This window comes from Pan troglodytes, chromosome 7 (genome assembly GCF_028858775.2).
Source record: "Pan troglodytes isolate AG18354 chromosome 7, NHGRI_mPanTro3-v2.0_pri, whole genome shotgun sequence".
NCBI lineage: Eukaryota > Metazoa > Chordata > Mammalia > Primates > Hominidae > Pan > Pan troglodytes.
Genome location: NC_072405.2, coordinates 151,436,425 through 151,461,037, shown reverse-complemented (window position 1 = coordinate 151,461,037; position 24,613 = coordinate 151,436,425). Strand labels below are relative to the sequence as shown.

General features: G+C 51.9%; 1 protein-coding gene across 16 annotated transcripts in view; it reads right to left on the bottom strand.

The window, feature by feature from the left end:
* DENND3 (DENN domain containing 3) overlaps window positions 1–24,613 on the bottom strand; it is a 67,796-nt gene that overhangs the window by 17,506 nt on the left and 25,677 nt on the right. For 11 of the 16 annotated variants that reach the window (XR_010159339.1, XM_063816614.1, XM_016959929.4 and 8 more), the window contains 9 exons: window positions 22,797–22,918; window positions 17,957–18,112; window positions 15,356–15,452; window positions 13,498–13,601; window positions 12,395–12,594; window positions 10,260–10,781; window positions 3,022–3,281; window positions 1,713–1,883; window positions 285–414 (listed from right to left, as the gene is read on the bottom strand). Coding sequence is in view for 15 of the 16 variants with exons in the window: in XM_063816614.1 (XP_063672684.1) it covers window positions 285–414; window positions 1,713–1,883; window positions 3,022–3,281; window positions 10,260–10,781; window positions 12,395–12,594; window positions 13,498–13,601; window positions 15,356–15,452; window positions 17,957–18,112; window positions 22,797–22,918 (1,762 nt within the window). In the remaining variant the exon portion in view is untranslated. The remainder of the gene's footprint in view (window positions 1–284; window positions 415–1,712; window positions 1,884–3,021; window positions 3,282–10,259; window positions 10,782–12,394; window positions 12,595–13,497; window positions 13,602–15,355; window positions 15,453–17,956; window positions 18,113–22,796; window positions 22,919–24,613) is intronic. The other 5 variants (XM_063816617.1, XM_063816618.1, XM_063816620.1 and 2 more) reach the window with 2 other exon arrangements.

Genomic DNA, 24,613 nt, shown 5'->3' with positions numbered 1-24,613 from the left:
ACGAATCACCACAAATGCTTGCAGTGTACATGGCAATGCTATCGAGACATTAAAACGACGAGGTGCCTCAATTGGATGCGCAAGGGGCTCCAGGGTGCACTGTGCAGTGAAGGAAGGAAAGATGCCGGACAAGGTGTGCGACTCGAGAGTAAATTACAAATATAAAAGAAAAAACTGGGGGATCTGGGCTCGGTTCTACTTAATAAAACAGACATCGACCAGATAAAATCACTTAAGGCGTGTAATCAGGACAATGATCCACGCTAAGAACGGGCTTATCTTACTTTCGTTACTCGTCTTATCAAAGTAGGATAACTTGGAGGCAGCGTAGATGGCGCCTGGTGACTGCAGTGTGCCGACGACGGCGTCCATCAGCAAGACGTTGGTCAGCGCCTGCTGGACGTAGTGAGGGTCCTAGAACAGAAACATGTGCGTTTCAAAACAGCAAGAATCACTAAGATCAGTTCACCGGAGACCTTGTTGCAACACACAGGACAATCCTTCCAAAATGCATTTTTCCAAAGTGACATGAAGAGTTTAAATCACGGATGAATTTGGATTTTATGTCATATATTTCTTCTCTTACTTAAGACAAATATTGATTGTTTATACCAGGGCTCAGCCAGTGTTTTCTAGAAGGGGCTAGGCAGGAGGCATTTCAAGCTTTGTGGCCAGTCTCAGCTGAGATCACCCACACTGCCTGCCACTGCGGCATGGGAGCACCGAGGGACATTTCATAAACAAACAGGCAGGACTGTGTTCCAATAAAACTTTACTTACAAAGACAGTCCACTGGCCCACGGGCTTTGGTTTGACTATGCTGGTTTATGCTATGTAAACCAGTGGGTATAGCATCAGATGGCTAGTCTAAAAGCCACAGGGCACTGGAATCTTAGAAAGGACCCAGTCCCCCTCTGCCCTGTGACCGGGAACTTCCTGTAATAACAGCAGCCCTCCTGCTGTGGCCCCATCTGTTCCTCCTAGCACTGCCACTGTAGTGGGTGCCATCGTCCCCGGCATTTCTCTGAGGATTAGTGGGGCTACACACCTCTTCATAACCTGGTGAACCCTGTGAGTTCCGCGTTCATGGTCTTTGCCCATTTTCTAAGGCGTCTTCCTGTCTTGTGCCACCCTTGAGCAGCGTGGATGCCTCCTCTACACACCACCGGCCCATGGTTCCCTTCATTACTATGCAATTGTCATTTGATATCATCAAAGCTATCAATTTGGCCCAAAGTAAATTAAGGTACAACAATCCCTAGAAAAATCATCTCAACCCTGTGGAAGGAAAGCAGTACTGCCCCTGCCGAATTCCAAATCCTGTGACTGTGAAGAGTCGCTCAGAGCAGGGAAGCCCAAAACACCCAACTCCGGCCTGCGGGTGTGGACAGCACCAGCACCGTCCACCCCCGGGGGGCCCCACTCTCTGGGATGTCGCCAGTCTGGAGCGGGCAGTGGGGCACCCACACCTGCCCAGACTGCCCTGCGTTTTCTCATCATGCTCTTCCATAGCACCATGAGGCCTCTCGCTGGGTCACACAGACCACATCTTCAATGCTTCTGTCAAGATGGTGTCTGACAAACTTACTCTGCTGAAGACACTCAGACCCGAGCCCAAGCACTCACAGCTGAGGACCGCCACAGGACCCACAGGTGGCGAGAGGCCCCTGAGGCAGCCACAGCAAAGGGCAGAGGGGACCCGCGTCTCCCACCTTGTGGTCATCGGCCAGCTTCTTCCCAGCCCACATCTCCTTCACCATCAGGTGCCAAAGGTCACACTCGGTTTTCAGGTTGGCTTCGAAGACTTCTTTCTTGGACGCCACTCTGATTTTTAAAGTGGGTATTCTCCGAAGTACAAACGCAGTACTGGTTCTCTTGACCTCCTGCAGAGGCAGAAAAGAAAAGTTAGGAATGTCACACTCAGAGAACACGTGGATTCACCCAGAGACAGAGGCAGAGCGGGCTCTGGAATGAAGAGGCAGATGGGCTGCAGGCACACACCCTGCTGGCACGTGGAAGGCAGGGCCCCGGGCGAGGGGCAGTGTTCCCATGGACGGCAGGTAGGATTCGCCCGCGGTGCGGCACCTACACCCACCCACACAGCTGGGCTCGCCCAGTGTCCGAAGGCAGCGCATTCTTTCACACCCTTAAATACTTCTCTCTCCCTCTTTTTGTTTTTTTTTTTGTTTTTTTTTTTTTTTTTTTTTTTTTTTACTTCCATCTCCCTTTCCTCATATTTATTTACATTTCTTTGGAATTCTAGAAGGAAGTCTGGAAAAGCAGGTGTGGAAAAAGGTATAAACTGAAGGCCAACAGCAAGATGGGGATCTACTGGCCGAGCATTTACTATGGGCTGCGGCTGTGGCTTGACTGCCTTTCTGGCTTCTATGACCACTCAGCAGGTGATCACATAAAACATTCGTGTATCTGACATGCCTCTTACAGTCCCCTTAAATCTGGGAAAACAACTATAAGGCGTAAGAGGAATCAGGATGAAATTCAGATTTCCTCGACAGGGAAATTGACTACCTTTAGAGTATAATGTTAAAACTGTTCGAAGATTTTTTAATTGTTATAAAATAAGCTTGTTATGTTTTATATGAACCAGGTCCGACTGTGACTAGAAAATGTGAGCTACTGTAGCTCACCGTGGCTGGCACGTGGCAGTTTCTCAGTAAACATCTCATGGATGAACGAAGGCGTCCTACTGTCCCTCATGAGAATGTCAGCCCACATTCTTACTTCCTGCCTCCCAGATGCAAGCCAGCTGTGTCAGAGAATCAGTTACCATTCTAAGCATGCTCCATATGCAAACTATTCAATCTCCACCACCCACTGAGAAGGTATCAGCCTTATTCCTGCTTTACAGATGAGCAAACTGAGGGACAGGAAGGCATTCGGTCTGCAGAAGGGCTGCAGCTGGTACTTGGCAAGGCTGGCAGACTCCTCAGGGGCCCACTCCAGCCATCTGTCTCCTAAACACAGGTGGGGTCTGGCGCCGTCTGCCTGTGCTGTCCTTACCTCTATATTTCTGAAGGTGGAAATCTCCAAGTAGCCTGGCCTTCCTTCGGTTAGGAGGAACAGGCGCTTCTGGGTCATGGCGATCTTGCCAACGCCTAGGTTTGTCTTGACGGAGCTGGACAACTTACACACACACTCGTTTTTATCCAGGTGTTCCATCACCAGCCACGGCAGACTGACCTCCTGGGCTTCTGCTTCCGTCTCCTTCCAGCAGTTGTAGAAATCTTTGAATGTTTCTGGGTCGATTTGTTTCTCCTGTCCTTAGTTTGATAAGAAGAAAAGAGAGGTATCTTACAGCCACATACCTCGGGAGCCCCAAGGGCTTCTCCATGACCTGAAGAAACCACGCACTACCGGAACCCGGCAGCAGGTGGCGCCAGCACTCAGGGCGCTGGATGGAAACTGCCTAGAAGGTTTCCCAGGGCCTTCCCGGCAGCCCAGGTGTGTCACAGCTGTCAAGGGAGGGGCACACGATCTAGGCTGAGCCCGCAGCCCTTTCCAGCCGCCCGCTCTGGGATGGCCACGGGACCTGCTTCAGGTAGTCACAGCAACGCTTACCTTTGGGTAGGAAAGTCCTTCCGGACAAGGACACTCTTCTAACGGGGGCAAAGACCTTCCGCATCACTAGAACTGGTGGCCACTGTCTTGGGGTCACAAGGGGAGCTAGTCCTAGGATGAAGCTAACGCCGGGAAGGTTGGATCCTTAGCGCCACTGCCCTGCCACTGGGTCGGCCTCTCCTGTAACTGGCCCGACCTCCACACTCTTTGGTTACCAGCAAATCATTGACTTTTGTTGTCTGCAACTGAAATCACCTCCGCTGATGAGAAGCAGTAACCTTCCCACGAGGCCAGCACTCACGGGCTCTGGAGTCCGAGGAGCCTGAGCCTGAAGCCCGCTTCACGACCTTTCACAGAGACTCCTGGCAAGTCGTGGAACGAACCTGCTTATCTGTCAGCGGGAGATGGGACGACCCCTCGGAAATCCCAAGTCCCTGCCGGCAGGTCCTGCCAACTCAAGCCCCTGGCCTGCCTGCTCGGCTCTGCCTCCACCCAGTGTCCCTCTCTCCGTCCCCTGACGTGCAGCAAGTCCCCCTCAGTTCTGCACAGGAAAACCCTCCTCAGTGGCTCCTGCCTTCAGAGCCACCCGCACTCACAGCCTGCTTTGCGTGGCACTCAGAGCCACTTTTCTCAAATGTAGAGAGGAGTTCCCGCTCCCGTGTTTAACACTCAGGTCTGCTTCTGTATACCACAGCCACATTCTTCCAAGATTGGGCCCCACCTACCCACCCCACAGCCCAGCCGTACCAAGCATGCTCCCAAACAGGTCGTGTTGTTACACGCACGCACACACTCATCCTGCCTGCTCACACCAGGAAACTCCTACCCATCCCTCAACACCCAGGTAGGCATGCCCACGCACGCCTTCCCTGATAAGGCAGAGACATCCTGGCCAGGCCACTGCTGAGCTGCACACATGCTTCCCTTATGGCACTGCTGTATCCAGCAACACTTGCTACACCCCAAGAACCAGAATCCACTCTATATGGGGTCCCACTGAATCCTTACAGCCACCTTATGAGGTGGCTCATTCAAAAGGGGAAACTGAGACACAGAGAGGAAAGCCCTTTGCCAGCAGACCTGGGCCGTGAGGCTGGGCAGACGGTCTGCCCAGAGCTGGGGTATGCCTTCCCTGCTGGTCGCTGCTTGAAAGGGGAGTACCTGTGACCTCAGATCCTCAGATCCTCAGATCCCGAGTCTGAAACAGCAAAAGACGTGGCTAATGGTCCAGCTCCGCCACGCCCTGTTCCGATTCCATACCAAAGCGTCAACAGCGATGCCTGTCTAGGGAATCCGCTATCATGTCGTCACGGCAGCAACTAAAAGACGACCGCCACGGGAAGGAAGTCGGCGCTGTCACAGGCTCAGGAGGAAATTTCCTCATCTCTAACATCTCACTTCCGAGTCACAGGCACTGCGGGCCCTGCAGGGGTGAGCTGAGCGGGAAGGCAGGCTTCAGCACGCGGCGCAGGCGCCAGGCGGTTATGCGAAAATCTCCACCAGGTGGCGGGATTCCCGATGAATTATTCTTTTGGCCTGTCGGTATTTTCTAGTCACCAGATCCAAACAGAAGAGAAATATGCACCAGTAAGGGTCTCTGTAGGCCTAGTGCAATTGTTCCAAAGAAGTCACAGAAGAAGACAAAGGAGGATGCTGTGGCCCAGTGGGCGGGGCCTGTCAGGCCAGGTCTCTGCAGCCCCTGTGCTGGGCAGCAAGGTCATCTGTGAGGTCGCGAAGAGCATGGGGGTCCTCTCCTGACTCTGTACCTAAGATTGTTTGCCAGAGTCTCTCTTCCGTTTTAGAAATACCACTCAATGCAGCCACCTCCGCCTCTGACTGGGGTGCCTCAGCCTACACTTCCCAGGGGTTCTGAGTTGCTGGATTTATTTTAGTTTTTATTTTATGTATTTCTTTCTTTTTTTTTTTTTTTTTAATTTAGAGACAAGGTCTTGCTCTGTCACCCAGGCTGGAGTGCAGTGGCGTGATCATAGCTCACTGCAGCCTCGAATTCCTGGGCTCAAGCCATCCTCTAGCCTGGGCCTCTCGAAATGTTAGGATCACAGGCGTGAGCCAAGGCACAGACTCTGGGTTTAAGGCAGAAGCACTTGTTACATGAATCACATCACATAAAACAATCTTTTGGTCAGGTGGCCAGGTGAGGAGAGGCCCAAGAAACAGGAAAAGGAGAGCAAGTGAGAGTGAATCGGCGAAGCCATCACCTAATGAAGGAGCCAGACACCCTGAGTGTGGAGCCCCAGCCATGGGTCCTGCCCCTTGCGCCACTCAGGGCAAATCTTCTTGCTACCTGGTCCACAGCAGTTACTGGGGGGCTTGGCAGGGTGAAGTGTGTGTCACCAGAGCCTGACACAGCTTCTTCTCACAGATAACAGCGCTGACCTCAGTGTGAGGGCGCTCAGGGCTCTAGAAAACCCCAACCAAGGGAGGAGCAGCAAGACCAAAGAAGTCCCATCAGGCAAGAAGCAACACTCACCGCAGCTGCCACCGGTGCTCAGCCAGCCTGTGGACACTACGCCACCAGCACTGCAGCAGAACAAGACAGTGCATGCCCAAAGTCACTGTGCAAACCCACCACCGTGCACACCCACAGACACTGTGCACACCCACAGCCACTGTGCACATCCACTGTGCACACCTACCACAGTGCACACCCACACTGTGCACGCCCACCACTGTGCACACCCACTGCCACTGCACACACCCAGACACAGTGCAGCATGCCCACCACTATGCTCACCCAAGACACTGTGCACACCCACAGACACCGATATGCACACCCAGACACTGCACGGCCACCACCATGCACACCCACTGTTCACACCTACCACAGTGCACACCCAGACACTGCACACCCCACCACCACCATGCACACCCACGGCCACTGTGCACACCCAGACTGTGCATGCCCAGCACCATGCACACCCTTGGCCACTGTGCGTGCCCACTACCGTGCACACCCACGGCCACTGTGCACACCCACTGTGCATGCCCATCACCATGCACACCAACAGTGTGCACATCTAGGCACTGTGCATGCCTACTGCAGTGCACACCCACAGCCACTGTGCACACCCACTGTGCAGCACACCCACTGTGCAGCACACCCACCACTATGCACACCCACAGCCACCATGCACACCCACTATGCACGCCCACAGCCACTGTGCACACCCACTGTGCAGCACACCCACCACTATGCACACCCACAGCCACTGTGCACACCCACGGCCACTATGCACGCCCACAGCCACTGTGCACACCCACGGCCACTGTGCATGCCCACAGCCACTGTGCACACCCACAGCCACTATGCATGCCCACAGCCACTGTGCACACCCACTGTGCATGCCTACCACAGTGCACACCCACAGACACTGTGCACGCCCAGCACCGTGCACACCCACTACTTTGCACACCCATGGCCGCTGTGCACACCTATGGCTACTATGCACACCCACAGCCACTGTGCACACACACCAACACTGCACATTTATGACCACTGTGCACATCTGTGGACACCAGGCACACTCATGAGCCCATGTGATCCACAGCAGCTGTCATGCACGCGGTTGTTGCACACGCCCACATAGACACAATGCCCAGTCCTCATTTGTCTCCAGTTTCACACAAACACCAGCCGTTAACCTCTCTCTCGTCACCCACACGCCTCCAATACAACTGTTCCTGCTCAGCTAGGTGGCGTGCAGGCGACGTCACCATTGGAGCTGCCCATGGACGTCTTGCTTCTGCACGGCCATGCTGGAGGTGGCAGACATGTCAGCGTCCCTGGGGAAGGCCACCTCACGGGCAGCTGCAACAGGGAGCATATTGGCCTTGCACTGTTAATAGCATATTTTGCCATTAAAGTATGTAATGATGAAATTGCAATATTTTCTTCAATAAAATCTCTGATGTATTCTTATATCACATAAATTCGTCCAAAGATGGTGACATTGAGCTCTGACCAAACCTTGTTGTTTTTTTTAACAAATGCCCATTTGGCCAAAACATATATTAGGTGCTGCTTTACATTGGTAACTTCAGGCTCACATATCCCAGAATCAAGACCATTTCCTAACCTAATCGGCAACATAAGCAAGGCCAAAGTGACAACAGGGCCACTGATGGCATTATCACAAGCAGCCAGGTCTGCTGGACAGGGCCCACACACCCTTCCCGGGCTCCCTTGCAACTGGGCGGCCACATGACACGATTCTGCCCAATGAGAGGAAACAGAAGGCACTGCGTGGCGGGGGTGGGGGTGCCTTAAAAGATGGACGGACCCTGCTCTTGCGGTGCTGATGCCCACGCGCTGGCTCGTGACCGGGAGACAGCAGGCCGCTCCAGGCCACAGAGGAGTGACAGAAGGAGCTGGCGCTAGATGACACGGAGGAGCCGCCATGCATGCCCTGGACTCCTGTCATGTGAGAGACGGTCACCCCCAGTGGGATTCAGCCCCTGCCCTGCCCCCCAGGTGGCTCCTGGGTGGTGCTCATCATCCGCAGGAGCTCGATGGAAGTGGGGCCCACCCTGCCCTGCCTGGCTGGTGCAGCATCTCAGTGTCCCCGAAGCACGGCACAGGGAGTGACCACAGAGCATCTGAGCTCACCCTCATCGGACTCCACAACTGGGACCAGCGAGGCCACGATCTGATGGCTTCTGAGCTCACCCTCATCAGACTCAACAACAGGGATCAGTGAGCGCACGATCTGATGGCTTCACCACGCAGGGAGAGGTACAGCGCGCACACACACGCACACTCTCACACATATACACACATACACATTTTCACACCCACACACATTCATATACACACATACACACTCATACACACACTCGGCCATGACATCCCTCAGAGCCCACGGGCACGATAAGCAAGGAAACTGCATTCCGCAGTGCTTGTTTCACAGCCGGAAGAGCGACCTGCCGGGCCTCTGTCACCAGGACAGCTTTTCCCAAGGGCCTGAAGAGCCCTACACAGCCCTAAGGAAAGGAGAAGCAGCCCAAGATAAAAATGGGCAAAGACCATGACAACACAGCTCACAGAAAAGAAACCAGAACTGCTTCCAAGCACATGCACTGTTTGTGACGTCAGTGTGGCATCCTTGCACGTTCACAACGGGCGAGAGTCGAGACTGAGGAATGTGTGCTGCCTGGGAGCATGGAGGCGCAGCCCCCGCCAAGCCCGACTGACGGTTCTCACATCTCAAAGCAGGCCTTGGGTACACATCTCAGAGGAACTGACCCACACATACTCCAGGAAACAGGTGCGACACCACTGATGGTGAAACAGGTGGACAAATGGTGCCCACACACTACATACAGCACAGGCAGTGGTTGAAGTGAATGAACCCAACGGATGTGGAGCAACACAGATACGTCTTGAAAACACCATGAGTAAAACAGCACGTGCAAACTCAGACATACGGTGTGACAATTCCCATTCTCCCATTTTTGTGTTTAAACTCACGACCACTAGGTACTGTGTCAGGTGCATCCATTTGTAGTAAATGCATAAAAACATGGCCAGAAAAGAAAGCTCCAGCTGGGGACAGTGGCTCCCTCTGGGGAGGGAGGGAGAGAGGCACACGGAGCCCCCGCTGGGTCTAAGCACAAGCCCACTGCACTCCACGGGAAACGCAGCAGGTGTTAGTCTGGGAGCAGGACCCTGGCATTTGTCCCGTGTCCCTGCTTTTGCATGTGTCTGCAGCATTTCAGCCGAGGCCATGGTTCTGTGTAGATGCTGAGCAATTCTCCCAGACAAGGAGCGTCTTCATCTCCCATCAGCAATTCTACGTCCCTTCCACCCACACAGAGCGCAGCTCAGAGCCCAGCCTGGAGACAGGCTGTATAAGATCTCAGGACAGGCACATTGCCTAAGGGCCCCGCCAACCACACCCGTTCCCAGGTAAGTGCCCAGGGCAACTGTAAAGACCACGGTGCTGCAGCGGTCTTGCCTGCCACCTGCTGGCGGCTTACCTCACCACTGCTGTTACCTGACCACTGTCGTTAAGTATTTAAAATATATAGGGTCAGGCATGTGGCTCACGCCTGTAATCCCAGCACTTTGGGGAGCCAAGGCAGGTGGATCACCTTGAGGTCAGGAGTTTGAGACCAGCCTGGCCAACATGGTGAAACCCTGTCTCTACAAAAATACAAAAATTAGCAGGGTGTGGAGGCGCATGCCTATAATCCCAGCTACTCAGGAGGTTAAGACAGGAGAATCACTTGAACCCAGGAGGCAGAGGTTGCAGTGAGCCAAGATCGTGCCATTGTACTCCAACCTGGGAGACAGAGCAAGACTCCATCTCATAAATAAAGTAAAATAAAATATATGGGCCCAACGCAGAGGCTCACTCTTGTAATCTCAGCACTTAGGGAGGCCGAGGTGGGTGGATCACTTGAACCCAGGAGTTCGAGACCAGCCTGGGCAACATACTGAAACCCTGTCTCTACAAAAAATACTAAAATTAGCCGGGCACGGTGTCACGTACCTGTAGTCTAGTCCCAGCTACTCGGGAGGCTGAGGTGGGAGGACTGCTTGAGCCCAGGAGGTGGAGGTTGCAGTGAGCTGTGATTGCCAGTCCACTCCAGCCTGGGCGACAGAGCCAGACCCTGTCTCTAAATAATAAAATCTGTGATGGTGCCAGGCGTCCTCTTACCTACAGTCAAGGCCTCGAACAGCCGGTGTATGGTGCTGGCGTCCTTCACGATCCCTGACTCCTGGACCCGCTTCATGAAGTCGCCCAGCTGCATGTGCTTCTTGGGCAGCTTGAAGTTCTTCACATGGTCGTCCAGCTTCGAGGCCTCGTGCGGCTTGTCCAGGATCTCGCTGATGAGCCTCATCAGCTCCGGCGCCTGCTCAGCCCGCTCCCACTCAGGGGCAGACATGGATTCCACCGTCCTCTTCACCAAATCAGTGGGAAAGATCCGTATGTCTGTTTTATACAGATTCTGGAAGTCCAAGAGGGCGTTCAGCAGCTGTCCCTGCATCAGATAAACGAGCCCTCGGAGGTACAAATAGCGGGCCAGGAGCAGAGAGTTATCGGGGGCCAGAATGCACATGGCCTCGCTCAGCATGGAGACAAAGCGGGTATAGTATGCCTGCACGCACTGGCTCTCCAGCGGAAAGTGGATTTCGGGAATCTTGAATGTATATGGGGACTTCGGCGTGACATTCAGAACTAAAACATTCAGGGGGAAAAGGAGACCATTAGCACAGATCTTCCAAATGAACACGTGTCCCTGTCACATCATCTTGTCAAGGACAATGTTTCTCTGGATGCAAAATAAAATGAGAATGGGTGTGCTCCCTCCAGAAAGCTCCACACACCCACCCCCCTGGGAGGCATGAGAGAACCCTCACTTTGCTTCCATGGTACCCCAAGGAGAATAGCAGCTAGCATTCACTGAACAATTTGGTTTGCTACAACTAGTAATACTACTGAGGTATCGGGTACTGAGGCTTTATCTGAGGATGAAGCTAATAGCCTAAGCCAAGATGTACTCGCTAGGCAGGATGAAGCCTTTTAGAACCATTGTTTCATTTACCTTAAAGACAACTCAGGACAGGGGTATTATTACTATAGTCCCGTTCTACAGATGCGGAAACCAAGGCTTCCACAGCCTGGGTTACTTGTCCCAGGTACACAGCGACTAAGTGCCTGAGCCAAACTTCAACCAGGTGTGTGTCTCACACCAACTCCTTCTATAGATGTTACCTAAGGGCCCTCCAGGAGCTAGGCACCAACTGGGTGTTGGGTTTCCTCTTCTCCCAGGAGCTCCAGAGGACCAAGAGAGCAGGAGGAGGGTCATGGGGGCTCCAGGGGAAGGTTCCGAGGGCAGGGAAAGCAGAGCATGCTCCCAGGGTGAGTGGGCACAGGGCATCTGCCAGCGGCAGACTGACAGATGTTCAGAAGAGGAACCACAGAACCAGGGAGGTGAAGCTGCCTGCCCAGGGTCACACAGCCAGGGGCAGAAGGCTCGGACCCCACAGTGGCCTCCAGAATGTTCGCTCTGAGCTCCAGCGCTCAGCTGATAAAGGCAACGTGGTCTGTCATTCATGCGCACTGCCCCTGCTAGACCATAGCCCTCAGGGTCATCAAGGTGTCACTCATGCAGCTCCTGGGGTCCCAGCACAGTGATCAGGAGGAGCCACATGGTACTTGCTGCCTGGGCCCGAGACAGCAGCAGCAGGTGCCCTGGGGGTCAAGGCCCCGGCCTCCCGACAGTTTCTCCCATTCACTAGGGACAGGACGTACCTCCCCAAGAAGGCGCGAGGCTGGGCTTGGCCTCTCCATGCAGTCCCATTTCTGTGGAAATGTCCCAACCACAGTCAAGCCCCCTCCCCATCCCTGGCCCTGCTCACTTTAGCCCTGGCCCTGGAATGCCAGCTCCACGAGGGCAGGGGCACTGGGCTCCTTCACAGCTCCGGCTCTAGAAAGTGCCTGGTGCGCTCCCTGCCTCCTATCACACGTGTGGATGTGTAAATATGTATTTATACACATGCAATCCACACATACAGAGACAGGCACAGCCTACACCTGTGAAGGATGCCGAACCATGCCGAGCCCCCGTTATCTTTAGCGGTGACACTGGGTGGCAGAAAATACAGACAAGAAATAATTTTCTAGAAGGCATACCTTGGCAAAATGAATATTCTAAACATTTCAAATAACTCAGCTGCTAAAACAAGCCCACTCGTCTCTCCTGAAACAAGTCCCAGTTTTGCTCAATGACTTGCAGTGCAGGAATGGTGGGACCGACACACAGCACCACGGTGGGGGGCAGCCCTCACCTCCGCTGCTGCCCCTACAGCCTGCGGTGTCCGTCAGCCGGAGCGAGGAGTTCCTGGGTGCCAGCTCAGGCATGGCAATGTCCTGCAGGTTGGGCATGCTGACCACCATGCGCCTGTGGGTGACACACAGGTGCGAGGACTTCCGGGAGGCTATTTTCTCAACGGTCGGTCTCCTTGGACTTAGAAGCATTCCATTTATTCTGGGGTACGAAAAAGCAACGCTTTAGTTTATAGACACAATAATGATTGAAGAATAAGCCTAAACTAAGCATTTTTCCCAGTGTGATGAAGAGCATGTGACACTCTTGGACACCAGTGGAAAACAGACTGGTAAGAACATGTTGCCCAAATCTCACCAAGTGCAGCCTCAGGGGGACCCAGACACAAGCCCAGAAGAAACCAGCATAAGCCAACAGGGGCCCTGACTGCAGCGGACACATGTTGGAGGGGGCTCAGGAAGAGAGCAAGGAAGAGATGGAAAACAGCAGGCTTTGAGGATGGGGGGAGGTGGGAAGAGAGAAAGGAGATGGGAGAGAGCAGCAGCGAGGAAGACGCAAGGGCCACAAACCACGGGGAGCATGCTAACATCGGGCACGTTTCAAGTGTTCCCTCAAGAAGTAGAAACAGGCCAGGAGTGGTGGCTCATGCCTGTAATCCCAGCACTTTGGGAGGCTGAGGTGGGTGGATCACCTGAGGTCAGGAGTTCAAGACCAGCCTGGCCAACATGGCGAAACCCCATCTTTACAAAAATAAAAAAATTAGCCGGGCATGATGGTGGATGCCTGTAATCCCAGCTACTCAGGAGGCTGAGGCAGGAGAATCGCTTGAACCCAGGAGGCGGAGGTTGCAGTGAGCGGAGATTGAGCTACTGCACTCCAGCCTGGGCAACAAGAGCCAGACTCCGTCTCAAAAAAAAAAAAAAAAAAAAAAAGAAGTAGAAACGCGGAGAGAAGAGCTTCCTAGCTGTCGCCCAGTTCATCATGAGTTTCTAAGCACAAGGCATTTCCCATTGACTTTCTCATTTACTCATTCGAATAAAACTGAGGTCCTTGAACACTGTGATTCCTAAAGAGCTGCGGATCCAAAACGCGACAGTGAAGCACCTGTCCTCCTCCGACTGGGTGTCGAGGTCCATCTGAGCAAAGGCGTCCATCCTCCTATTGAGCCGGGCTTTAAGAAAAGAATGGAACATGTAGGTGTCTAAGACCTGGAAAAGACAGAGGGGCTGGTCACTGGGCTGTGCCGACTCCCCAAGTCCCTGCTCCAAAGCCCCTGAGCCTTCCTGGCACAGAACTGGGCATCACCACTCACACCCAGTGGATACTGACTGAGTGAATGAACTCGAGGGTTTTCTGCTCTTCCTCATTCACACAGGAGAAGAAATGGCTGCCATACATTCACACACTGGGTCCCACATACCCACCCCATGAACAAAAGAGTATTTCATCATAGCTACAAGAGGTGGACACAAGCTTCTGGCCATAAGGCAGTAGACAAGGCTCAGACATATCCTCCTGACATAAACTATGAGGAAACTCGATAAAAAAGAGGAAACGACTGTTTTCAGATGCTGGATGAGAGGCAGGCTCGTGGCTGGTGCAGCTCCAGCACTGAGGACATGGAGGGAGCTCACAGAGGCTGAGGCAGCTGGAAGCCTCGGGCAGGGCTCTGGAGAGGAGGGAATGACACAGGGAGCTCCTGGAGCCTGCATCAGGGTCTCCCTAAGCCTTTGCTGCCCAGTCATAGGGCGAAACCGCATCAAACCAAAGAGCGACTGGGAAGCTGTAAGCAAATCAACTCTCCAAGCTCACAAGGCAGAGAGCCAGTCACGCTCCCAACAGCCAAGGCGGAGGGCCCTGGCTGACCCCCCAGCCATTCAGGAGACACCCGGGGCAGGGTACATCACTTAGCAGATGGGTTAGGCTATAAACCAACCCTAGAGAAAGGCTGTTCTCGGCCCACCCCAAAGCTGTAAAAACAAACCCCCAAAGGATCAAGGGGCTCTTCAGGCAGCTTCAATCGCCTGCCAGGGCAAAGCCCCCAAGGTGATTACTTTTTTGTAATAGTCACAAACGGAAACAACCCCAATGCTCAGTAGCAGGTGGACAGAAGAACAAAGCGCACTGTGTCCCAACCACGGGACATTCCTAGCAAAAAAAGGAGCTGCCGCAAAAAAGGAGCCGCCGCTGAGACACACAGTAGCCCAGCTCGGTCCGAGGCAGGAGGCTGAGGGAGAGAGACAGACAGAGCGCAGACCGCAGGACTGCACGGCGCAAGACTCTGAGATGGGCCAGCCGTCTACGGGGACGCACACAGGTAGAGCTGCCAGGACCTGGGGAGGGATGGGGCAGACTGGAGCCATGGAAATGTTCTACGTCCAGGTTGAGGAAGTGGTGATACAGATATATACATTTGTCAAAATCCATCAAACCACACACTTAAAATGGCCATATTTTAAGTAAATTATACTTTTTTTTTTTTTTGAGACGGAGTCTTGCTCTGTCGCCCAGGCTGGAATATAGTGACACCTTCTTGGCTCACAGCAACCTCCACCCGCTGGGTTCAAGCAATTCTCCTGCCTTAGCCTCCTGAGTAGCTGGGATTACAGGCGTGCACTACCACGCCCGGCTAATTTTTGTATTTTTAGTAGAGATGGGATTTCACCATGTTGGCCAGTCTGGTCTCGAACTCCTGACCTCAGGTGATCTGCCCGCCTCGGCCTCCCAAAGTGCTGGGATTACAGGCATGAGCCACTGTGCCTGGCCATAAGTAAATTATACTCTTAAAAAGCTGATTTTTTTTAAAAAGAGGGAGAGCCACGTGGTCAAAAGGAACCATGCTAAAACAAACTTTTTGGAAAAATTGATACACTTGAGAACACTTATTCTGAAAAGTATTTAAATACAGAAAAGGATAATGGATTGAACACACACAGGCACACCCAAATCCCACAGCTCTCACCTGCTTATAAAACCGATGGTCCCCTGGAGCCCTGGTTTTGAGAAATTCTTCACTATTAAAGACTCTGTGTTCATAATTTAAATGATTCTTTACATCCCTAACAAAGAGAAAGAGAGTCTGAGTGCTAAAACTTTCTTAAATACATGAAAAATATACCACTTTTAGTAGCAGAAAAATGGTTAGAAGAGATACGAACTTTGAAAAAGCCGTGTTCTTCAGAAAGATTCTTGATTACCAAAATGATACGACGTGGATGTATTTTGTGGTCAAGCATAAATTTCCCCCAACTAGAGCGAAAGTACAGGGGGCAGTGTTCCTGTTCTCACCTTCCTCCAGCCCACTAGTTCCTTATGCAAATTAGGACACAAAAGTCAGTTGCGGTCCACACACATGAAACTGAGTTCAGGGTGGGGAGCCCAGAGGGGCAGCCAGACTCTCCAAGTGCTGACCAGCTCGGCCGCCAGCCTTCCCGGACAAGTCACTTCACCTCTGTGTTTGTTTGTCTGTTTGTTTGTTTAGACGGGGTCTTGCTCTATAGCCCAGGCTGGAGTGCAGTGGCACAATCTTGGCTCACTGCAACCTCCACCTCCCAGGTTCAAGTGATTCTTCTGCCTCAGCCTCCCGAGTAGCTGGGACTACAGGTACTCACCACCATGCCTGGCTAACTTTTATATTTTTAGTAGAGATGGGGTTTCACCATGTTGGCCCTCAGGTGATACACCCACCTCGGCCTCCCAAAGTGCTGGGATTACAGGCGTGAGCCACCGAGCCCGGCCCACTTCACCTCTTTGTACCCGGTTTCCTCAGATCATGTTACAAACTCGAGATTTTAGCACATGGTCTCCCAGATCTAAAGTAATATATAAATAGAATGAATAACCTTACAGGGCATACTTAGTACATAATGTGTTCAGTGTTTTCTTGGAGAGAATAAATTATTTCATCTAGGGGAAATAAAGTTTTATCATATGTAATCATATTTTCTGCTTCTTTTTTTTAAAGAGCCGGGATCTTGCTATGTTGCCCAGGCTGGTCTCAAACTTCTAGGCTCAAGGGATCCTCCCGCCTCAGCCTCTGGAGTGGCTGGGACTATTCTGCTTTTCTGTCAACTCATTGAGTTTGTAAAATATTAAGAAATTTAAAAAAATTGTTCATAAGATATTTCATCTTCAAAGAACAAAAGGAAAACAACATATTTAGGACCACACTAATTATGCCTCTTTGAGCAGAGATAATATCACATGTCTGTAATACACCATCCCATTTTTTCCTAATAAATTATTCGCTTTATGCAAACAAATACATCAAAAGAATAGGCCATTCAGGCTGGGCGCTATGGCTCACACCTGTAATCCCAGCACTTTGGGTGGTCGAGGCAGGAGGATCACCTGAGGTCAGGAGTTGGAGACTAGCCTGGTAAACATGGTGAAGCCCCGTCTCTACTAAAAATAGAAAAAATTAGTTAGGCGTGGTGGTGGCAGGCGCCTGCAGTCCCAGCTACTTCAGAGGCCGAGGCAGGAGAATTGCTTAAACTTGGGAGGCGGCAGTTGCAGTGAGCCCAGATGGCGTCACTGCATTCCAGCCTGGGTGACAGAGTGAGACTCCATCTCAAAAAAAAAAAAAAAAAAAGGCCATTCAAATTTCCATTTTGAAATAATCACGCAGAGTACGATCAAGCCAGCAGGCTCTGTGCTAACCACCTCCCAAAGTGGAAGGCCCCTCAAGAACAGAGGAGGCCAGCATCGGGGGTGCCTCCTTCACTGCTGGACTCAGGGAGCAACCAGCAAGAAGGAGAGGAAGAACACTGCCAGAGAAAAGGAGAAAGGGTGGGAGAAGCCCAAAGGCTTTTGCATTAAAAACTACTTATCTATGAAGCTATCATTTTTGCCATACATTCCTTAAGTGACTGCATATTTAGGCCAGAAATAGCAACTCAATACCTGTACTGTATCACACTGAAATAAACACACTTGACTTGTCCACTTAACCAATTCCAGCTCAAGTGCTTGGGAAGCAATAGCATGCAGGAGGTAGCTAATGCTGTAATTAGTGGAATGAGGAGAAAGAACACTTGCTAACAGGCACATCTTGAGTGCCCCACCCGTCCTGTGGCTCTCCCATAGATGGTTTCATGATCTAGCTTATGAGTCACATCAAAATGGCCTGTCTGTCCCTCACTAGCCCCTGGATGCAGGCCTCTCGGGACAGAGCCCTCCACGGACTGAGCCAGAGCCCGGAGCCAGCACAGGCCAGAGTGACAGGTGCTCCCTGCAGGTTTATCAGATTTGCGTCTTCCTAGAGGGCTGTCCCAAAACAGCCACCTGCAGGGGGTCACCAGGAGAGGGCGTTAGTAAGGCACAGTCACCAGCAGGAGAGGGCGTTAGGAAGGCACAGGCAAGGTCAGAATCAAAAGAACAAACTCCCTGTAACTGCTGATTGTTACAGTCACGAGAAAAGCTTTGGCAGGGGGCGGGGACCACTCATGTTTGCCAGGCAAATGGTACTAATGGCCTGCCCTCTGGGGCGGGGTGCACGATCCCCATAGAATGGATGGCTGGCTGGTTACCTCCTCATGGACACCGGGAATGTTCTCTCACGTACCTGAAGATGCTCACAAGCAGCTGCAGGGTGGTCTGCTGTATCTGGCAGTTAAGTTTCTGCTGCCAGGACCGCCGGTGGGCTCGGCCCTCCTTCAGGTCTGTGCTGGAGAGGAGGTGGGCGGCGTGCAGCTCATGGTGGAGCTGGAGGCTCTGCACCCTGGAAGGAGGCAGACCGAAGCTAGCTCAGCCCCAGCACCACTGGCCACGGCCACTTACCAGCACACAGCCCACCAGGTAAATGAACACTTCACAGACACAAATACCGATCAATAATTTGAGGGGCGGGTGGTCGTTAAAGTACATCACTGGGGCTGGACGCGGTGGCTCACGCCTGTAATCCCGGCACTTTGGGAGGCCGAGGTGGGTGGATCACCTGAGGTAAGGGAGTTCAAGACCAGCCTGGCCAACATGGTGAAACCCCTTCTCTACTAAAAATACAAAAATTAGCCAGGCATGGTGGTAGGCACCTGTAATCCCAGCTACTCGGGAGGCTGAGCCAGGAGAATCACTTGAACCTGGGAGGTGGAGGTTGTAGTGAGCCGAGATAGTGCCACTGCACTCTAGCCTAGGCAACAGGAGCAAAACTCTGTCTAAAAAAAAAAAAAAAAAAAAGTACATCGCTGGAAGACTGGAAGAGTGGATTCACCTCCACACATGGACTCACATGGGCCTCGACTTGGACTATGCACACTTCACCCAGGCCAGCTCATTCCTGTCCTGCCACTGCAGTGAGGGCACTCCCCCTTCTAGGTCACCAAAGGCTTCCAGGTCAGGCTGCCTCTTGACGGGTCACTCATGGCTGCCTAGAAGGGACAGTCACAGCTCCCCCATGGCTTCCCCTCTGTACTTCCTGCCCAGGCAGGATCAGATGCCCCTCTGTGCCCTGCAACAAACGTCCCGGGTGTCACCACTCTTAGCCCACCAGGAGATGGCCAAAGGCTCACCCCAGAGGGCCTCACTCAGGGACAGGAACTCACAGATATCTGTCAACCCTGAGCCACCATGAGATTGGACCCCTGGCCTTCCCAACACCACTAAAGGCTGCATGTCTAGAGGGACGTTAGAAATATACAAAATAAACAGAACCAACGCATATCTGGTCACACATATTTCTTGAGCACCTACTGTATGCCATACACTGATCTGTGTGCTAGGGATGGGTGGTGGACACAGGCCAAGCCCCTGCCTGCATGGCACTTCCATGTGAGTGGGAGGCAGTAGGAAAAGAGACAAATCAAGAAAACAGGAGATAATGAGGACATCAGGCAGAGACGCACATCAGAGCGATGGGCTAGAGAGACACGGCAGTCAGACTGAACGGGCAGAGAAGAGTTCTCCCAGGAGACGACCTGGAACCGGAGATGTGACAGGAAGACACAGACGGGGGACTTGATGGACCCAGTGCGGCCCAGCATGGTAGGGGGAGTGGGAGTGTGGGCCAGGTCAGCATGGCCGGCAGGAGCCAATCTTCTCTGTGATGGGAAGGGTGCATTGGCCACAGGCCCCTGCCACTGCCTGACCCTCCTGGAGGCAGGGACAGGAAAAGGGAAGAACGGGATTCTGGGTGGAGTGGCCCACCAGGGGATGGTAGCAGGCAGGCACGCGGCGCCAGGGCCAGGACCAGGGTTCTCTCCAAACGTGCTGAGCAGCAGCTGCTGCGGGGCCAGCCCAGCCCTGGCTGACCAGACTCACAGGACTTGAGCAACTACCCTTGCCTAGATGGGTCTCAAGAACTGTGATGTTTACCAGCACCAAACTGGCCTTTCATCTGAAAGAACATGCAGAATGCCAGGGAAAGAAATTTTGATGACTTTCCTCATGTAAAAAGGGCTATGATGCCACCTGGAGTGGCAGCTTCTCTTACTGCATCTTCTGGTGCAGGGACAGTGGGGTCTGAAGGAGATGGCCATCCCCTCCCCCGGAACCCCATGCCTCCCTCACCCAAGCACGCAGCCAGCATAGCCCTGAGCTGGCGACCCTGCCCCTGCTGCCCAGGGAGAGAGCGACTTCCATCAGAGATGAAGACAGCAGTGAAGAGAGTGACCAAGAGCCAAGGGTGCTGGGGAAAGCTGGGCAAGGAGGGGGCTGCCCCGTCCCTCCCAGCCACATGCTCACATGCAGAGAGATGCATATTGTACTCCAGAGCCCCTTGAGCAGGCGCCCCCACGACACCGCAGCCCACAACCTGTATCATGAGCTCAGAGGCCTCTTATAGACAGGTCACCCATGGCACATGGATTAGCTTGTGTTTGCAAAACAGTCTCCAAAAATGAGGCTGTGGGAGACACGACATCCTGCATCCCCATTCTGGGGGATCTAGCCAAAGCGGGGTCCAGCCTCCGTACCGTGTGTGTTTCTATTCCAGAATTCTAACAAGAAGATGAGGACGCAGGCAGAATCCTACCTTCCTGGGAATGCTCAGAGCTTCAACACAGTCTCACAAAGCTCAGTTCTATTACAGAATGTCACGCTCTAAAAGTCAAGGAAGCAGCTGTGGCTTACCAGAAAGTAACTGAGATGATTGGGAAAGCACGTGTCTCCTTCAAAGTTCACGCAGAGGACAGTTGCCAACAGAACGGCTGCTCAGGTGCCCTTGGCTGGGGAGGAGAGCCCAGCGATTCCACAGCCCGAGCAAGCAGAAACAAGCCTTGCCTGTGCAAGACCATCGCTTGGCTTTAAGGCCTTAGGGAATTTTTTAAGATGCAAGAACAATAATAAAGGTAGTTCTCCGACTGGGTATGGTGGCTCACGCCTGTAATCTGAGCACTTTGGGAGGCCCAGGCAGGTGGATCACCTGAGGTCAGGAGTTCGAGACCAGCCTGGCCAACATGGTGAAACCCTGTCTCTACTGAAAACACAAAAATTAGTCGGGCATGGTCATAGATGCCTGTAATCCCGGCTACTCTGGAGGCTGAGGCAGGAGAATCGCTTGAACCTGGAAGGCGGAGGTTGCAGTGAGCCAAGATCACGCCACTGCACCCCAGCCTGGGTGACAGAGCAAGACCCTGTCTCCAAAAAAAAAAAAAAAAAAAAAAAAAAAGAGGTAGTTTTCCTAAACATTTTTCAGAAACCTTCCAGGTAGAAGGAATAATCCACACCAAGGTAAGAGTCAGAAATCAGAAAAGCCAGGTGAAAGGCCAGGCCAGAAACCGCCCTCCTCCTTCCCACTCTTCCCAATGCAGACAAAGGAAGGCGAAGAGAAGAAAGGTGATGGCTGACTGAAATCCAGACTGCATCACAGGCTTCACCAGAAGCAAGTACAGCCCGGCTGTTTGCAAAAAGCATAAGCGCTCCCCTCCCTCCAGCGTCACCTCCACGACCGCACTCAGGGCCTGGCTGCAGTTGGACCCACAGGTTGTGAGGACTCAAGAGCAGGATCTCTCCTCCTGCTATCATTTTATAAAATGCTGAAGGGAAAAATGAGCTCCGCAGAGCAACCCCGAGGGAGCCCTGGCACTGAAGCTGAGTCACTGCTTGGGGCTCACCCAACACCTCCGTCCTGACGTAATTAGCAATTACACCTCCTCTCACCCTCCCCTGACCAAAGTCCCTGCCAAGCCTTTGCACCTCGACAGAGACCTCAGAGCCCCAAAGCATGAAATATTATTTGACACTTGTTGGAAAAAGTTTGCTGACGCCTGATCTAAGCCAATGAGGTTGAGTAACAGAGGTGAAAGAAAACATAAACTATAAAACGGTGTGAAAAAATTAAGTGCCAGGCCAGGCACGGTGGTTCATGCCTGTAATCCCAGCACTTTGGGAGGCCAAGGTAGGCAGATTACAAGGTCAGGAGTTCAAGACCAGCCTGGCCAACATAGTGAAACCCATCTCCACTAAAAATACAAAAAATTAGCCAGACGTGGAGGTGCAATCCCAGCTACTCGGGAGGCTGAGGCAGGAGAATCGCTTGAACCCGGAAGGCAGAGGTTGCAGTGAGCCAAAATTGCACCACTGCACTCCAGCCTGGGCAACAGTGCGAGATTCCATCTCAAAAAAAAAAAAAAAAAAAAAGGAAAGAAAAAGAAAAGATAAAGTGCCAATACAGTGGCGGGAGTGAAAGAAATGGACAACTTCTAGCTCGGACAGAATGCGTCATGCCCATCAGAACCCAGCAGACAAACTCAAGGGGCAGGGGCCATGGCTGTCCTGTCATTAGTACACAGGCACTGCCCAATTCCGGGTATACGACGGGTATGCAATACACATCTAGTGAATGAATGAATGAATGAATGAATGAGTGAATGAATGAATGAATGAATGGATAGGGAACTTCAAGGATCACAGGCACAGGATCCTGGGGCACAGCACAGAGGTTGAGTAGGTTTCCTCTCAAGAGACAGGATGTGACTGTCTCTTGACTTGAAGTAACATTCAGACAAGATTGGAATAAAGACAAATCACTTTCATTTCAAAATATTCATGGCCGGGTGCGATGGCTCACGCCTGTAATCCCAGCACTTTGGGAAGCCAAGGTGGGCAGATCACTTGAGGTCAGGAGTTTAAGACCAGCCTGGCCAACATGGTGAAAACTGAAAATACAAAAATTAGCCAGGCATGGTGGTGGGCGCCTGTAATCCCAGCTACTTGGGAGGCTGAGGCAGGAGAATCGCTTGAACCCGGGAGGCAGAGGTTGCAGTGAGCTGAGATTGCGCCACTGCACTCCAGCCTGAACAACAAGAGTGAGACTCAATCTCAAAAAAAAAAAATTCACAAATAATTTCCAAACTATAATATATAAAACATCTATCAATTACATAAAATTGGAAAAGATACTCGAAGTGGCAAATACAGAATCTGAACAAAGACGGTCTGAAATTCATACTATTAATGTTTCCCGTTACCTCTGAATAAACGTCTGGGCTGCCAGGAGGGGGACATCAGGAATGTCCACGTTATCATCCGTGGACTTGGAGTAGGTGATGCTCCCATGATCAATATTTATCAGAACTAAACCGTCGGCTTCCTAGAAAACAAGGAATCATCTGTAAAGATTGATAAAAGAATTTTGGAATTTGTATACCTCTTTGAAAACACATAAATATGTTTTGAGTTCACTAAGACAGTGTCATCATTAATTAAATGACCCTCTTTAAAATGCACACATAGGCCGGGTGCAGTGACTCATACCTGTAATCCCAGCACTTTGAGAGGTCAAGGCAGGCAGACTGCTTGAGCCCAGGAGTCTGAGACCAGCCTGAACAACACAGTGAGACCCTGTCTCTACAAAAAATTTAAAAGAAATTAGCCAGGTGTGGTAGCGCATGCCTGTGGTCCCAGCTACTCGGGAGGCTGAGGCAGGAGGATCCCTTGAGCCCAGGAGGTTGAGGCCGCAGTGAGCCGAGATCACACCACTGCACGGAAGCCTGGGCAACAGAGCAAGACCCTGTCTCAAAAAATAATAATAATAATAAAATAAAATAAATGCACACATAGCCTCATATTTTCTACACAAAAATCTAGTATATATCATGAGCTATGTTAATGGGCTAAATTTGATTAAATATGCCTTTCTCTTATTTTTCTTAATTGTGGTAAAATAAACATAAACTGTGTCAACATAACCAATGTTAAGCGTGCAGCTCGACAGTGTCAGTGCATTCAAGTGGGTGTGCAAGCATCTCCCCTAGCCATCCCCAGAATGTTTTCATCATCCCAAAACTGAGACTCACTATCCAGCACAGCTCCCAGCCTCCCCTCCACAAGCCCACCAATCTGCTTTCTGTCTCCATGAATTTGACTCCTCTAGGGACCTCAAATGAGTGGATTCACAAACAGCATTTGTTCTTTTGGGACTGGCCTATTTCACTCCACGTTGATGTCTGTGAGGCTCACCCATCTGAGGCATGTGTCAGAACATCCTTGCTTCTTCAGCCTGAATAGTCCATTATTTGGAAAGACCACATTTTGCTTACCCATATGCCTTTCTCTTTCAGTGAAGATTCCAACACAGGCCGGGTGCAGTGGCTCATGCCTGTAATCCCAACACTTTGGGAGGCCGAGGTGGGTGGATCACCTGAGATCAGGAGTTTGAGACCAGCCTGGCCAACATGGTGAAACCTCGTCTCTACTAAAAATACAAAAATTAGCCAGGCATGGTGGCCTGTGCCTGCAATCCCAGCTACTCAGGAGGCTGAGGCAGGAGAATCGCTTGAACCCAGGAGGCGGAGGTTGCAGTGAGCTGAGATCATGACATTGCACTCCAGCCTGGGCAACAAGAGCAAAACTCCATCTCACAAAAAAAAAAAAAGAAAAAAAGAAAAGATTCCAATACATGTTGTTGACAAGGTTTCTCCTACCCTGGAACAAACACTGCATGTACTGCTTTTTGGGAGTCTTGGAGGGAGCATTCCAGAACTCCAGTGAGGGCACCACCAACCTCCAACATCCACTGTGTTGGCTCAGCTCCCCAGCCAGCTCCGCCCCTCCAAGCACCAGAGCATGGGCAGGGGCCTGGGCTAAGAGACCGCATAGCCCTGGAATATTTGAGATATGCACATGATGACTTGGAGAGGCTCCTGTGACAGAGTACACAAATACTGAGTCACGCACCCGAGCCCTGCACTTCAACAGCCCCGGAATGCAATGCCAGGTTCCTGGGGAAGGCCCCGACTCCCCGGCTCTCATTCTGGGCCCCGCCCTTTGGAGTGCAGTTCAGGTG